At 49.6% G+C, this 16,707-nt stretch overlaps 4 protein-coding genes across 4 annotated transcripts; 2 read left to right on the plus strand and 2 right to left on the minus strand.

The window, feature by feature from the left end:
* Positions 1-3,714: 3,714 nt before the first annotated feature.
* Positions 3,715-5,638, plus strand: LOC101771304 (probable indole-3-acetic acid-amido synthetase GH3.8). The gene is given in 3 exon segments (XM_012847521.2): positions 3,715-3,991; positions 3,994-4,114; positions 4,201-5,638. Coding segments are annotated over 3 exon segments (1,836 nt in total).
* A 640-nt stretch (positions 5,639-6,278) lies between these two features.
* LOC101778599 (60S ribosomal protein L17) lies at positions 6,279-8,622 on the minus strand. The gene is made up of 7 exons (XM_004977421.4): positions 8,484-8,622; positions 8,329-8,365; positions 8,197-8,237; positions 6,980-7,210; positions 6,789-6,891; positions 6,617-6,684; positions 6,279-6,529 (listed from the first exon to the last, which is right to left on the minus strand). Exons 1-7 carry the CDS (start codon positions 8,484-8,486, stop codon positions 6,497-6,499), a joined length of 516 nt encoding a protein of 171 aa, XP_004977478.1. The 5' UTR covers positions 8,487-8,622; the 3' UTR covers positions 6,279-6,496.
* A 425-nt stretch (positions 8,623-9,047) lies between these two features.
* LOC101779281 (U3 small nucleolar ribonucleoprotein protein MPP10) lies at positions 9,048-13,038 on the minus strand. The gene is made up of 12 exons (XM_004977422.4): positions 12,307-13,038; positions 11,930-11,988; positions 11,345-11,474; positions 11,155-11,265; positions 10,899-11,036; positions 10,668-10,736; positions 10,539-10,580; positions 10,374-10,442; positions 9,922-9,993; positions 9,785-9,838; positions 9,550-9,691; positions 9,048-9,382 (listed from the first exon to the last, which is right to left on the minus strand). Exons 1-12 carry the CDS (start codon positions 12,988-12,990, stop codon positions 9,342-9,344), a joined length of 1,611 nt encoding a protein of 536 aa, XP_004977479.1. The 5' UTR covers positions 12,991-13,038; the 3' UTR covers positions 9,048-9,341.
* Positions 13,039-13,838: 800 nt separating this feature from the next.
* On the plus strand, positions 13,839-16,572 carry LOC101779672 (hydroxymethylglutaryl-CoA lyase, mitochondrial). Its single transcript, XM_004977423.4, has 9 exons — positions 13,839-14,191; positions 14,301-14,429; positions 14,587-14,713; positions 14,863-15,042; positions 15,147-15,227; positions 15,341-15,504; positions 15,625-15,761; positions 15,892-16,007; positions 16,102-16,572. Exons 2-9 carry the CDS (start codon positions 14,302-14,304, stop codon positions 16,336-16,338), a joined length of 1,170 nt encoding a protein of 389 aa, XP_004977480.1. The 5' UTR covers positions 13,839-14,191; position 14,301; the 3' UTR covers positions 16,339-16,572.
* Positions 16,573-16,707: the final 135 nt, after the last annotated feature.

A 16,707-nucleotide genomic window follows, 5' to 3' on the forward strand; every position in this document is an offset into this window, starting at 1 on the left:
CGCGCCGTCTGCACCGGTGGGGCTCCGCCCCAGCCGGCGGGCGAGCCGCAGGCGGAGGGGCCGGCGCGGGCGAGCTCCGCCCCGGCGGCGGGCGAGCCGCCGGCGGAGGGGCCGGCGCGGGCGAGCTCCGCCCCGGCCGGCGGACGAGCTGCGGGCGGAGGGGCCGGCGCGGGCGAGCTCCGCCCCGGCGGCGGGCGAGCCGCCGGCGGAGGGGCCGGCGCGGGCGAGCTCCGCCCCGGCCGGCGGACGAGCTGTGGGCGGAGGGGCCGGCGCGGGCGAGCTCCGCCCCGGCCGGCGGGCGCGAGATCCGCCACGGCCGGCACGGGCGAGCTCCGCCGCGGCCCCTGGGGCGAGCGGGGCGAGCGGCCGGCGGGGCGAGCGCCCCCGGTGCCGCGGCCGGTGCCCACGGCCTGGGCGGCAGGGAGCTCCGGCGGGGGCGGTAGGGAGCTCCAGCGGGGGCGGCACGGCTTGGGGCGGCAGGGAGCGTTGGAGAAGATACGGGTTAGGAGAAAAAAAAAAGAAAAGACGATGACATGTGGGCCCATATATGACATGTGGGTCCCACTAAACACATGCAGCTAACGGTGTTACCCGAGCCATCCGTCCCTCGTTTTCAATCCATCGTACCAAATAAAAAACTGGGATGAATTCATCCCTCTCAACCAAACAGCAGACGGGATGATCCCATCCCAAAAAATAGAGACGGCACCGTCCCATCCCATCTTGTCTCCAAACCAAACGCACCCTTACAGTCTGTAACTGATCAGGTTGATGAGAGCAAAGTGTTGAAGATTAGGACTGAGGGACTTTTGACACAGCTATTGATTCCATTCAGACTGCTTTTGTAAAAGAGGTATAGGCTTATTACGGATTGGGTGCTGCCCTTTTATAAACAACTCAAGAATTGGAATAAAAGCGAATCAGTGTTCTATTTTATTTGGAAAGCATGTACTACAAGGTTACTAGATTTTTTTAAGGTGCTAGACACATGAACGGTTTTACGTTCCTATGGGCAGATTGGGTGGTGAAAACTAGTCTCGTGGAGAGGGTTCTTCGACTTTACTAGGTGGTGGCGCGTCTGACATCACTTGCTGCGCAAGAGGATATCATGTAGACAGTAGAGAGAGGACGTGCATCGAAGCCTTTAAGGCATAACTCAAAAATCTGACTTGCAGAGTGTATCTTCTGTCGTTTCAAGCACTGAAGAAGTATGGTAGCTCGTCCGACAAGGGAGCGACGGTATCTGTTTTTGTTTCTCTAAACTAGCAGAGTGCACGTGCGGCACGCACGTGTTCTCAAAAAACCTAAGACATGTTTAGGAAGGAGGATGATTTCTTATCGAAACCTATGGCATTTTCTCAATATGCTATGCGAAAATATTAGCCATCAGCTTGTAGGGTATCTTAAGTGAAAATCGTATGCGGTACATGCTGTTGTATCAGCCCGTCATATGGAATGCCATCAGCTCAACACTCTAGTCCAACCAATTTGATAACAGAAACAATTTGACATCCCCTGGCACCCATGCCACTGGGGAGCTTCGGCAAGCGCCTCAAGCGGACACCGCGGGTCGAGGACGATGGCTTCCCCCTCAACGACGAGGTCCTCATCCTCGTTTTCGCGAGGTCCTTGGACACAGCCGACCTCCTCGGCTGCGCTGCCACCTGCAGGCGATGGCTGCGCCTCGTCACCCGCGAGGCCGAGTTCATCTTCCGCCTCAAGCCGCCGCCGCCGCCCCAACGTCGTTTCGTGTGTTGGCCTAGCCATCGGCTTCTTCCACCAGCAGCACGACGACAACTACTCCGGCGCACCTCCGCGTTTCCTCCCGTTCCCCTCCTATTCCCGGCGCGCCTCTCTCGACGCGGTTTTCGACGACGACATGTTCAAGAACTACCGCCTGATAGCGTCCCGGAAGGGCCGCCTAGTCGTCGAGCTCCACCGCGCGTCCCGCACCGCCGCCATCAGGCTCGTCGTGTGCAACGGCAACCCCATGTCCGGCGAAGTCTCCGTCCTCCCCGCCCTCTCCGGGAAGGACAGGCTCGGGAACTACGCCTACGCATTGCTCACCGCCGACGACCTCCACGACGCCGCCGTCGATGATGATCCGCCGCGACCGAGATCACACGCCGCCTTCCGGCTCGTCGTGGTCTCTACAACCGCCGCAAGGGCACGATGTGCCGGTCCTACTCGTCGGACACAGGAGCCTGGGGGCCGGAGGGCAAGGTTTCCGGCACCAGCATCAGCGGGCGGCGGCTGGGCGAGATGGACGCCGGCGTCGCCTTCCGTGGTGCCGTGTTCTGGCTGTCGCACACCGCGGTTTTCGGCCTCCGCGTCGACACGCTGCACGCGACGCGGGAGTCGCGGACGTGGAACGACGATTACTGCTACTGCCACGGCCGGCTGGGCGACGGCTCGATGAACCCCAGCCGGCGGCTCATCGTCTTCCCAGACGGGCGGCTCCGTGTGGTGCAGGTCGGCGGGTATCGCGACACGGGCAACTTCGGGATCAACTTCTACACGCGCGACGAAACGAGGACGAGGCACAGGTGGGTGTGGGACAAGGAGCGAGACATCGACCTAGCGCCATGGCTGCTTTACGTTCTAGACCTTGAGAAGAGAACGGTGCAGCTGATCCCGGGCGCTGCTGCGTTCGCAAGTCGTCTTGGAGCTTCTATGGCTATGAGATGGATCGGGTGGCGTATTTGGCCTCGCTCATGAGTCATGAGTGAAACCTGATGATTTCAAGTACGGGAAGATACGCGATGGTTTGAACAAATCATGAGTTTTTTTTCCTTCCATTTTCTCTATTTATGGTCGTTGGGGGTGCTCTATATATACAATGTTGGGACTATCTATTTATATGTTGATAGACTTTTCTGAGCACCGGATTAAAATCCAACGGTTTGTCCTCGCAAAAAAGAAGAATCCAACGGTTTGGTTTCATCCATTTATGCTATAAAAAGTGAAATGATTTCATACAGCGAGAGGACGCACCTACCGCAAGCTGTACGTATACTATACTGCACTGGTGTTGAATCGTAAACGCTAGCACATGCAAAGATGCAGGTGGTTGCTGCAGGTACGAATAGTCAGTTACAACTCGACAGTCCCTTTCATGCGAGCTACGGCCTGCATGGATTCATGATATAGTTCGATCATTAAAGTTTTGGGTACGTTACAGTACACACTTGCTGCATAGCGATAGATGAGTAACTCATTTTCTTTTCTTTTATCCTACTGTACTGTACTAGTGTTGAATCATATCGGTGGCCAGGTACGAATAGTCAGTTACAACTCGGCGGTCACTCTCATACGAGCTGCGGCCATCGCGTTGCATGCATGGATTCATGATAAGATTTTATCGGAGGTAATGACCTGCAGTCCACGTAGGGTCCAGATGGTTGATTTGTAGATAGAGAGGATCACAAGACCATGAATTTGATGGTAACGTAAGGCACAAGACACATAGATTTATACGGGTTCAGGTCACCAATATAGTATAATACCTTACGTCCTGCGCTTGGATGTTGGTTGTTATGTCGAGGGATTAGCCGTCCTCCCAGAGATACCCTGGCCTCCTCTTGTATACTCCGATGGACTGTGGCTATAAGTACCTTGACGACCAGTGTCCACCCTCAATCCAAAGTTCCAAACCACGTTTCAGTTACTAGGCAGCTACTCAGCTAGTATTTGTGTAAGGAGCGAGTGAGCCAAATGGCCGCAACCGCAACGACTGAGGACGCCGAGAAGCTTCAGTTCATCGAGGAGATGACCACCAACGTGGACGCCGTGCAGGAGCGCGTGCTGGCGGAGATCCTCGCCCGCAACGCCGACGCCGAGTACCTCGCCAGCAACTGCGGCCTCGCCGGCACCACCGACCGCACCACGTTCCGGGCCAAGGTGCCCATGGTGACATACGAGGACCTGCTGCCGTACATCCGGCGCATCGCCGACGGCGACCGGTCTCCCGTCCTGACGGGGTCGGGACACCCCACTCCGAGTTCCTCGTCAGCTCCGGCACGTCCGGCGGCGAGCCCAAGCTGTTTCCGACCGTGAACGATGATCTCGACCGCCGCCTTCTGCTCCAGAGCCTCATCATGCCGGTCATGAAGAAGTAGGAAAATTATCCACCATACTATACCACCGTGCCTGAATGATTGGCCCTCCAGTTATCGGTAACGATTGCATGACGATGAACAGGAACGTGTCTGGCCTCGATGAGGGGAGTGGTCTCTACTTCAACTTCGTCAAGTCGGAGACGACGACGCCGGGAGGCCTGCCACTGCGGACAGTACTGACGAGCCTGTTCAAGAGCGACCACTTGAAGAAGCTCCCATACGACCCCTGCCACAAGTACACGAGCCCGACGGCGGCGGTGCTCTGCGAGGACACGTTCCAGAGCACGTACGCGCAGATGCTGTGCGGCCTGTGCCATCGCCACGCCGTGCGCCGCGTCGGCACCGTGTTCGCGTACGGCCTCCTCCGCGCGATCAACTTCCTGCAGCTCAACTGGAGGCAGCTCGCCGCCGACATCGAAGCCGGCGAGCTGACCCACCGCATCACCGACCCCTCGGTGCGTGAGGCGGTCGCCGGCGTCCTCCGGCCGGACCCCGATCTCGCCCAGTTCATTCGCATGGAATGCTCCAACTCAAATGGCGGCGACTGCTGGGCCGGTGTCATCACGCGCATTTGGCCGAACACCAAGTACCTCGACGCCATCGCCACCGGTTCGATGGCGCAGTACATCCCGACCCTGAATTTCTACAGCGGCGGCTTGCCGATAGCCTCCACCATCTACGGGTCCTCGGAGTGCTTCTTCGGCATCAACCTCCGGCCGATGTGCGACCCGTCCGAGGTGTCCTACACCATCATGCCCAACATGGCCTACTTCGAGTTCCTCCCGCTGGACGGCGATGGTGGCGACGCCAGCCAGCTCGTGGAGCTCGCCGGTGTGGAACTCGGGCGCGAGTACGAGCTGGTGGTCACCAACTACTCCGGGCTGTGCCGGTACCGCGTCGGCGACGTGCTCCGCGTGACGGGGTTCCACAACGCGGCGCCGGTGTTCCGGTTCGTGCGCCGCGGGAACGTGGTGCTGTCCGTGGACGTCGACAAGACCGACGAGGCCGACCTGCAGCGCGCGGTGGAGCGCGCGTCGTCCGCGCTGCTCCGGCCGCACGGCGCCGCCGTGCTGGACTACACCAGCCGGGTGTGCACGGAGAGCATCCCGGGGCACTACGTCGTCTACTGGGAGCTGATGGTCGTCGGCGACGGGGGCGAGAGCGTGGACGACGACGGTGACGTGCTGGGCCGGTGCTGCCTGGAGATGGAGGAGGCCATGAACTCGGTGTACCGGCAGAGCCGGGTGGCGGACGGCTCCATCGGGCCATTGGAGATCCGGGTCGTCCGGTCGGGCACCTTCGAGGAGCTCGCCGACTACGCCATCTCCCGCGGCGCGTCCATTGGGCAGTACAAGGTGCCCCGGTGCGTGAGCGCCCCGGACATGATCCAGCTGCTGGACTCCCGCGTGGTGTCGCGCCACTCCAGCCCGGCGCTGCCGCATTGGGTCTGCAGCTTGGCTCCACCTTCACCCAAGAATAGTATTACTTTGCTTGCATACCCCTCAAGAAGGCATCAATAAGTGGTGTGCTGTGTGCACTGTAGACATAATTTGGCCTTTGTTTTACTCTTATCTATGTTTAACAAAATTTACAAAAAAATTATATAGCATATATAATATTAAATAAATGCATTATTAAAGTACAATTCATGCCGGCCGTTTCAAAAAGAAAAGTAAAGCAAGTTTGACGGTGAAGATATTTAAATATTTTTCTATAAATTTAGTTAAAATTAAACAAATTTGATTTAGAGCAAAGCTAACACAACTTGTAGTTTAGAACGGAGCCAAGTATTTCGATAGTTCCATTATTGGGCAGCAGGCACCGCGGGCACACGACGTGCTGCTGTGCATCGACTCCGACAAGACCGACGAGGCCGGTGGAACGCGCTGCTCCGCCACCGGCCAGGAATGGCGGCGCGGCAGTGCTGGACTACACCAACCAGGCGTACACCAAGAGCATCCGCCGTGTACAGCAACGCCGTGTACAGGCAGTGCCGGGTCGCCGAAGGAGAACAGAGGCGAACTTGATCATTCATCATGGCGTGTCCTCAAATCCTCATCTTTCCTGAGTCCCAACCACCATACAGAAATTTTCACTCACGAGGCGAAAGAACAAACCACAACCAAACAAAGGATCTGTGAAACGTCCCTAGCCAGGCAATTAACAAGCATTGACGTCACCATCGATAGAAATATGAAAAGAATCCACGAACACTTGATCCAGAGCTTTGAGTTGCATGCACAGTACAGACAGTGATCAAGGTGACAAAAGTATGAGCTAGCAGTACACTGATAAAAGTGACGACAGATAATCAGCCAAAATTTTCACTCAGCCAAAGACAAGCTACAATCCACTCTAATACTGCAGAGCTCCCTTCTCTAAGCCTTCCTGGTTGCGATCTGGGACTCAGCCTGAAGAGCAAACCATCGACTGCATTAGCACAACAGTGTTTATATGTATTGGATGGATGGGCGCAAACAATGTATAGAACCACAAACCTCTTTCTTCACTGGCTCTTCCTTCTCCGACAAGATCAGCTCAATGTGGCATGGGGAGGACATGTAAGCTGCAACAAGTAGTTAAGCAGGTTGTTAAGCTGCAACAAGCAAAACATCCACAACATAGCAAAAGACAATAAAAGGAACAAACTTCAACTTCAGATAAACTTACGATTGATGCGTCCATGAGCACGGTAGGTCCTGCGCCGCTGCTTCTGAGCTTGGTTCACTTGAATGTGCGACACGTAGAGGGTATCGACGTCAAGACCTTTGACCTGTGCAGCAGAGAAATTCACATAATTAGCATAACATAACATTAAAGAAACAAAGATAGCTCTGACAGGATACAGTAAAATTGCAGACCTCAGCATTGCTCTCTGCATTCTTGAGAAGATCTAGAATGAATCTAGCAGACTTAACGGGCCAGCGTCCCTGTCCATTGGAGTGGCGCGACTTAGCCTGAGCAGTACGCCCAACACCGCCGCAGTACCTGCGGAAGGGGATGGCCTGCTTGTGGGCAATCACATCCTCAAGGTACCTTTTGGCCTTGGTGAGTGACAACTTCCTGAGGGCAAAAGCTGTCTCACGGGTGTTCTGCAAGTATTACAGACAACATTAACAAACCCTGAAATGGGCACCATCATATTTTTCTTCAAAGTATAAAAGGCAGACAGGAAGAATAATGTGTGCGTTTATATGGATGAGCACAACTAAAGTTGACTCAGACCAAGCTAACAAATTGAGAAAGAGAAATGTGCCATCATTTACTGAACCAATTGACATGGAATTGTCCAACACATGGACAGGGCCAACGGTTCACCCAATAACGATGAACACAATGTTCCTAAAGTTTACGGGGATACTGCTACCAAGAAACACAGCATCCTGCTTTTTTCTTTAGGGCACCAACTAAAGAAACCACAACTTTGCAGTATAAAGTTCACGTACAAACTGCAAAGCACTGCATAACTACACTTAATGGAGTTACTAGAAATGGTGGACCTATAACAATTTCAATCCCTGAAATTTGTGTCATTTTACTCTAGCAAACAACCAATCTTACTTCAGCATCACAGAATAAACACAATGACACCTTTATAACACAGAACAGGGAAAACACATGCAGTACAAATACTGTATAGCAACTTGCACAGCAACAACAGAGAATTCACCGAATAAGCAAGAGGATAAAACAGCAAATTTACTGAACCAATAGATATGAAGCAGTCATAAACCCAATATCAATGAAGTTGGCATTCTAAAGTTTCATGAATGGTCACATTCTGTCTATTCCCTTTTGGCTTCTGCTAACTAAATCAAACAAGCTGTAACTATAATTTACAATACAGCCATGCTCCAAAAACCATCTACAGAGTATCATATAAAGGAAGAAGCTATCTACAAATGGTCTCTTCTATTTAGATCAAGGAAAGGACCAATAACTACGAGGAATGACATGAATGATGATACCAGTGAGTCCAACATGAACAGGCTATATGAAAACTAAAGGAAGAACGCTAAGGTGCACGCAAACAAATCATGGGATCTCTCGAAACGAGAGCGAGTAAGGGAGCTCTCACCTTGAAGTGAACACGGAGGTCCCGGCCCATGGCCTTGGTGGCTGCAACGCATCAGACAAACAGATACACAAATTTATCAGAAAAGCCGAAGATATACAAATCGACACCAAAATTTTGCGGGACGACGCTTACACTTGGTGGGGTTGGTCGGCTCCCTCGAGTACTTCACCTGGAACCAAAAGCAAGAGCCGCCGCACGGCAGGAATCAGTAAGGGCGAGACCAAATCCATGGCGGCAACCAAGATGTAACACGCGCGCGCGAGAAGATGGGGGGAGGGAGATCTCACCATGGCTGCAACCGGCGAGCGGGCGGCCTCGAGGCGGATGGGGGGCGTCTGCGGCGGCGGCAAGGGGTGGGAAAGGAAACGGGGCTGTTGGAGCGAGAGAGATTATGTAGGTGGCACGGGAACTAGGGGGCAACAAAACCCTAATGGCACATTATGGGCCGAGCCGACTGCGGGGCCTTAGCTGAAGGCCCATGTTCGCGATTTCAAGAGCGGGTGGGCAGGCAACAAGAGACTTTTTCTGGGCTGGGTCCTAGGCTTCCGGCTGGCTTCGCAGTCAGATTCTTTTTATTTTTATTTTACTGTTTAGATTTGCAATTCTTTTGTCCGGTCAATTATTTTTGCAAAACAGTAAACAAAATCTCTCAATAGAGCTTTTAATCCAACAATACGCATGGCGTTATGGCCAGGTTATCCAAGAATTCAGGGAGAGAACTTTCAATCGACGGTCACGAACTGAAAAACAAACAACAATGTGCATGGTTAGATCAGCTGCACTTGCCGCCGGGGAGTTGGCTTCAGCCAACTAGTAGGCTATTACAAAATATGTATTGAACTCCCAACTTGTGAACTTTATGAAATTTCGCTCACTACTATCTTACTTTCTGAAATTTCATTAGCAGCTTTCTGAGTTCCAAAACACGCACTCCGCACCAGCATCCTCACAATTACAATTCAGCAAGTCAAAACGCTTGTGCTTTCCTAAACATGTGACAAACAAGCAGACTATAGTAAGGTGTACAACACCAAAATTGGAAATTTGGACCAGTGCAGCTCGTGGACCCTTTCCAACTCTCAATATTCAGGGATCTGGGACACTGGCATGGCATGCATGCAGTCCTTGGTTCGGAAACATTGAGTCTAATCTTTCTGCAACTTGACTGGCCTCTCCTTGTGTGACCCTGCATTTCCAAAGAAAAGGGGAAACAAAAAATCATTTCTATGCTCCAACTTGAACAGATAACTGAGGGAGTAAAACACATTTTTCTGTACTGGGAGGTTATTAGCAAAAGCCGTAGAGTGCATGTGAGTGGAAAAGTGTTTCTCTGAAAGGCATAGCAAAAAACACCTGCATATCTCCTTTTCTTGTTGGCTCTTCTTCTCTTGCGCTCAGCCTGTGTAAGTTCTCCCTCTTCCTTAACATCACCTTTTCCTTCAAAGATTTCTTCAGGAGCAAGCATTGCAGCATCGGAAACAGCTACAGGTGCAATCTGCAAGACAGAAATCGTGACATTAAGTGAATGCTATGATAGTATGACTGAGGCCTAGAGCAATATCACAGGAAAAAGTAAAGGTTTTTGTACCTCTTCCATTGCTAAGGCTGGCACATTAGCTTGTACAGACATATCTTCAATGACCTGAAAAGGCCATATTTCACTTCATACGGTGACAAATCTTGAGCAAAAAAGATTGCAAACACGAATTTTGAAGTTATCCTTACCGGCTTTGGAGCAAAGTGGAAATGTGATAGTGCATCCAACTTCAAGCATACCCTCTTAAATAAAGTATTTGCCTGGGTGGACACAAAGTTAGTCATTAATAGAGAACATAACTTAGCTTATCTGACATTAAATATTATGTTGGCAAGCAAAAATCACATTGGATAAAGTACATATAGCATCGCAGAGTGATTGAATATAATGTAAACATGAGATCAAGTTAACTAATGTAATAATTCCACCCCAAATAACAGTCAATGCGAAAGATCTCCCATGATTAACAGACAAGCAAAGACACTGAAAGATTATTCTTTCAAAGACATTTGCTTTCAAATCAATATAAATGAAGAATTAAATTGTTCACAACAATTTAGATTATGGGTAGACTAATATTATTTTCACAACAAATAAAGCTAACTCCCCTTTTATTCTTGTAAGGAGTGAATCAACTTACCTCTTTCTTTAGTTCATCTGAAATCGATAGCGGGGCAGGTGCAATGCCTGATTTTTGGGCATAATCATCCTGGAATAACAAAAAAAAATCAAGAGTAAATTAATTTAATGCTTATCTCAATTAGAATCTGTTTGAATATAAAAAAAATATTATAACAGTGCGAACCTCATAGAGTTCAGCAAGACCCTTCTTGCTCTTACTTTCATCCTGTTGGAACAATATTGCAAATAGTAAGATATCAGCACAGATATCTTATGGCTAGTTGGCTACCATGTAAGGATTCTAGTTACATACCAGTTCCTTATGCTCCCTGGGAGCTTTAGACGGCAAGAGAGAAGGCTTCTCAACATCATCAAAATGACCCTGTAAGAAACCAAGAAATCAAATCTAAATATTAGTAATGAAAACATAGAAAATGATCTCAAAGTGGTCCTCAGAATTACCAGTGCACCTAATGCTATTACACTACCATAGCTGAAGTAGAACACCATGGACAGGATTGAAAGGCAAAAATACAATATGTACCTCTGCAATTCTTTTCTTTATCATCTCTTCAAGAGAAGCTGTGACTTCCTCAGTGATTACTGGGGCAGGTCTTACATTGTGCTCAAAATCAAGGTCCACTTCTAGGGCACTGTTTTTGGGCCTGCTGGAAGCAGTAACCTACAAATAACTATTTAGTTTATTTAAAGTGAAATGATAATAAATTATCGCTAATGGGATGTTATAAGTTAGAAATATGTATAGTTAAAAGCAGAATTAAATGCACTCTATTCATTACCTCTCCCTGCATGGTCCACGTACTGGGTTCAAGATTAGCTTTCTCCATTTGCTCTATTTTAGCACGCATCTTCAGCCGCTCCTTTTCATGGGTTGAGAGACCCTGGTCTTCCTGTAGAAAAGGAAAACATTGACAAACTAGTATATGTGCATGGTTCAACTAAGACGAGTAGATCTAGCGTGGGACCAACATTTCCATCATCGTTCTCACTGCCATCAAGTTCCATTTCATGTACATCATCCTTGAATTGAACTTTCTTTGTGGAACCATCTCTCTTTTTGACTGGCTGGTTATGTTTTTTCTCGAAAAAATCTTTGTACCTGAAAAGGCCCTTTGCTGTTCAGATTACAATGCCAAGTGCTATTATATCTGCAAATGCATACCTATTACTATAGTGGCTAAACATTGTTCGGTTTCTGCAAATTAAGGAATTTACAAGGTTTGCTGGACAAATATATGTACACTAAGAACAACAATGTAACCAAGAAAATTAGCTGCTTCAGCTTCTCTTTCTGACCCTTCGTAATCTAGTATGGTTTCATGAGATAAAATCTAAGCATCAAGCAAGCCCAGTCAGGCATATTCACTTGAAATGACTGCCACTCCCATTTATAAAAGTCTTTTACCAAAGCTTGTAAAAAGCAATGTTTCGATAGTGAACCTAAAAAATTAACATAGCCCAGTATATAAATGTTTAATGTTTTTATAAGTGTCTAATCCAAAATGATTTGCGCTTATCACAATAGCATGCTTGACGATTAGCATAAGGACTTACATTATACCTCCACCACCGTCTCCTTCACCCTCTTCATCATCATCCTCAAAATCTTCCAACTACAGATAAACAACATTAGTAGGACAAAGAAGAAGAATATCTGGATTAACATGGTTACATACGGTATTTAACATTGTAACAGCCAAAAATGGACAATAACTTCAGTCAGGAAAAATCTCTGAAAAAACTTGTACTATTGCTGAGTTCTCTGAGCTCTAGATGCTCAGTTCCCTTTCACATCTATCAGAAATTATGGATTCAATTCCTGAGATATTGCCTACTTCTGGTTCTATTTAATTATTCTTTCTAAAAGAACCAAAGATTATTATTATGTTGCTACAATTGAGAGAGAGGGAGAATGACCAGGAAATCCTTACATCCAATTGGCCTTCATCGTCATCATCTTCCCCCTCATCGTCATCCTCGTCTCTGTCCTCCTCACCCTCATCATCACTGTCCTCCATCCAGTTTTTCGCCGCCTTCTTCTTCTCTCCTCGATTGGCACCGCCACCATACTCCTCTTCATCCCCCTTATCCAGGAACTCCGCCATCTCACCTATCTTCAGGAACCGGTCCTCCAACCCTTTCCCTCCTCTCCCATCCAATTCCTCCTCCTCTTCTTCTTCCTCATCGTCACTCAATTCCTCCTCCTCATCTGTCTCCTCCAACTCCTCCTTGAACTCATCCAATTCGCTACCTTGTCCGTCCTCCTCCGACTGCTCCACCTCGGCATCAGCAGGCGTCTCCACAGGCGGTTGTGGCCGGGGTTGCTGCTCGAGGCGGCGGAGCTGGCGGCGCAGGTGGGGGAGGAGTGGGCGGGAGAGCAGCTCTATCTGGGACCAAATCTGCTCAGCATCGAAGGCGGGGCCCGCGAGGAGGCCAGGGAGCGGGGGCGGCTGCGCGGGGGAGAGCGGCGCAAGCGAAGAGTAGATGTGCCGCGAGGCCGCGCGGGCGGCGGCGGCGAGGTCGGCGGACGGGGAGAGGAAGTGAGCCGGGTCCGCATCCCGAAGCAGCTGCAGGGCCGCCCCGCCGTCGAGCGGCTCGCCCACGTCCATCGCCATTGCAGGGGGAAGAGGCAACAAAATGTTTGAGCCTTTGAGGAAGACGACGAACCGGGTAAAGGGTTTCTAGGGTTTATGAGATGGGCCGAACTCCAGCCCATCCACGTGGATGGGCTACAAGCTAGGATGCTCGGCCTAGTGACGACGTCCCGGTATTCTACGGATACGGCTCGATACGCTTGCCATCCTGCACAGAAGCTACGAAGGGAGGATGAAGCAGCAGCCTATCAATCTGGGATGGGGGCATTCAAATGGAAGCGCAAGTTATAGTGGAACGAGCAGAAGAGCTCGAATTCACCGTAGCGGGAGGATTTGGCCGGCCGGCCGGCGCCAGTGGAGGTGCCTGCCGGCGGCGCTCGAGCTCTCGTGCAGATGGGCTTTGAGTATTGATGGGCCTTTGGTTTAGGTGGCCTGTTATGTTTTTTTTATTTTTCATATATACAATACATCATTATATTTATATATTTCAATATATATTTGACGAATGGCGTATCCTTGATTTTTGGAAAATCCCGTGTTGCCGTGTCCATATCGGCGTATCCGTATATACGTGGCCATGATGAACATTCCACCACCACAAGTCCATTATGAACATTCCACCACCACAAATCCGGCCACGTATATACGTGGCCACAGTCCACCACCACAAATGAGATCCGGTCTCGATGGAGTCGAATTGTCAATCGGCCTGGTTTCATTTGAGGCCCTGATGCGAGGCAATGGCATTGGAAGGATTCGGAGACAGACCCGTTAAGAAGAGCTCGTGGGGTTAGGTTGAGGCTGCTGCGGTCTGTGGTGCGCCTGCTCACCCAACTGAAAAGAACCGCCGGCCGCCTACCTACCAACGCCCCTTTCCCACGCGGCCCGCCGCGCCACCTCTCCCTGCACCTGGGCTCATAACTCCACACCCACCGACACCGTGGGCCCTCAGGGCGCTCGAGGCTTGGACCAGGCCCACGCGGTTTCTTCTTCCTTTCCCTTTCCCTTGGCTTGCGGGAGTCGCTGCTGCAGCTGCGACATCTCCGTCCACCGTTCCCCCAACCAAAAAACGCAGAGCTTTCCCAGCAGCGGGAAGCGTCAAATTCGGGCGACGTACCTCGTGCGCATCGACCGATCTCCGGTTGCTCCTGATTTAGCTCCGCTCTGACGGCTGACCAGACACCTTGCGCCCGTCCACCGAATCCAGCTCCGATCCATCGAGGTATGCATGTCTATCGCGGCCGATTTCCTTCCTGCAATTCTGTTTTGTTGCCCTGCTTCGTTTCTCCTTTATTTTTCTGTGGGAAAAAATGTTGAATTTCCGTTTCTAGAATGTCGAGCCTCGAGGAGCCGCTTGGTCTCGGAGACCTGCCAAAGTTGAGTATTGACAGACTTGGAAGCCTCTCATCGCCAAGAGCTTATCGTAGGGCAGCAGCAGCTGATGACATCAACAATCGCAAGTAAGTCTCCCTACTCTGATCGAAATGGATAATCAGGCTCGTTTGGCGACGCACCAGTTAGTTACTACTGTAGCAAAAATGGACGATCAATGCCACTTTGATTCAGTAAAGGAATCATCTGTAATATGCATGCTATCTGTTCGCTCGCCGCTCACAGGTATAACAACTCCTGCAATGGAAGCACTCAGATGGTCTTCCATGGCAATTCTCATGCATGGCATCCGCAATGCCGTCAGGCCGATTCATCATGTGATGTAGTGGAGCTTAGAGATCTTCCCAGAAAGGTACTTTGAATTCCAGAAGCACCAAGTCATAATCTTCCAATTTACCATCGATAAGTGCAACTATAAATATTAGGAAAGAGTAACAACTAAAAAGTATTAATACCACTATGATTTCCTTTAATTCAGTTGATTCAATAATATGCCTTCAGGTTATGTGGGATCTACCAAGCTTTGTCAAGATAGTTGAAGTTGCACCACGAGACGGCCTGCAAAACGAAAAGGGCAATGTACCAACATCTGTCAAGATCCAACTGATACACAAATTAGTGGCTGCAGGTTTATCAGTAGTTGAAGCCACAAGTTTTGTATCCCCAAAATGGGTGCCGCAGGTGATGCACTTAAACCACATTAAGCGATCTAGTGATTTTTGGTGATTGCCATTTTTCCGTAGTGAACCTTCATTTTCTTATTTAGCTTAGTTTGGAAACTGCAGTTAGCTGATGCAAAGGAAGTCCTCAAAGGGATCCAGCAGGTGCCAGGTGTGAGGCATCCAGTGTTAACTCCTAACCTCAGAGTAAGTTTTATGTCATTTTATTTACACAACTTTACTGCACAGTAAAGCATTGGCAATGCTATACGTAATTGCCACTATATGATCTGATTGCTGCAATGAATGGGTGTTTACAGGGATTTGAGGCTGCTGTTGCAGCTGGTGCAAAGGAAATTGCGGTATTTGCATCTGCCTCTGAATCCTTCTCTAAGTCGAACATTAACTGTACCATTGAGGAAAGTCTTGTTCGGTACCGTGATGTTACTGCTGCTGCCAAGAAACATGGACTCCTTATCCGCGGGTAAGTTAGTGAGCTGTTGTTCTCTTAAACTTAAAACAAGTGTCAGTGAAGAATTGAGTTACTAGTGATGCTGCTTGGCCTGCATTGTGGTCTGAACCTTGCTTCCTCTGTTTGTGTTAGGTATGTTTCCTGTGTAATTGGTTGCCCTGTTGAAGGTGCAATCGATCCATCGAAGGTGGCATATGTAGCTAAGGAGCTTTATAACATGGGGTGCTCGGAGATTTCACTTGGCGACACAATTGGTGTTGGTACACCAGGTACTGAACTGCTGACTGCTCTTGCCAATGCTTACCCTTTGCTCTCAGTTTGTTTGAATAGCATGTTGAAACCGATCCAAGTAGCAACTCATCGAAACATTCCTGGTCCTTGTTATATTGTCTGTTTCAGGTAGTGTAGCTGCTATGCTTGAAGCTGTCATGTCCTTTGTTCCGGTGGACAAGATTGCTGTTCATTTCCACGATACGTACGGCCAGGCCCTTGCCAATATCCTAGTCTCCCTTCAAGTAAGTAAAACCTCAATTTGTTTGTTTTGTCACTAAAAGTACTTAACATTCACATGAAGATCACCTTATCCTAACATTTTCTTTGTTTCCTTAGATGGGGATCAGCATAGTGGACTCGTCAGTTTCAGGCCTCGGAGGCTGCCCGTATGCAAAGGGCGCAACTGGCAATGTCGCCACTGAGGACGTCGTGTACATGCTCCATGGCCTGGGGATAGAGACCAACGTCGACCTCAACAAGCTCATGGAGGCTGGCGATTACATCTCCAGGCATCTAGGAAGGCCGGTGGGATCCAAGACTGCTGCCGCTCTGCGCAAGCACCTGAGTCCCTAAAGATCATTTCAGGCCCTCCCAAAAGAATATGTACCAGCTGGTGTCATCACACGTATTTACTTAGGCAGAATCGTAGAAACGTCACTCCGGTTTGCTTTTTGCGATCATACACAGAAAACATTGATACACACAAATTTGTATTATGTCCTCGGACTGTCCAGGATAACCATCATCTATCCTCCGTGATGTTATAAAAAAAGAGTATACGAAATGTAAGTTTTGATCGCAGTCTTACATTCTACTTTTAAAATGTCCTCTGTACTTTTTTTCGGGGAAGTTCTCTTTTGTTTGCAAGTGTACATGTCAAATACACGGGTTCAGGGATCTGATGTTTCGGACTTCCATCTTGGTATAGCCCATGACGATGAT

The sequence above is a fragment of the Setaria italica genome, chromosome VII (genome assembly GCF_000263155.2).
Source record: "Setaria italica strain Yugu1 chromosome VII, Setaria_italica_v2.0, whole genome shotgun sequence".
NCBI classification, from domain to species: Eukaryota; Viridiplantae; Streptophyta; class Magnoliopsida; order Poales; family Poaceae; genus Setaria; species Setaria italica.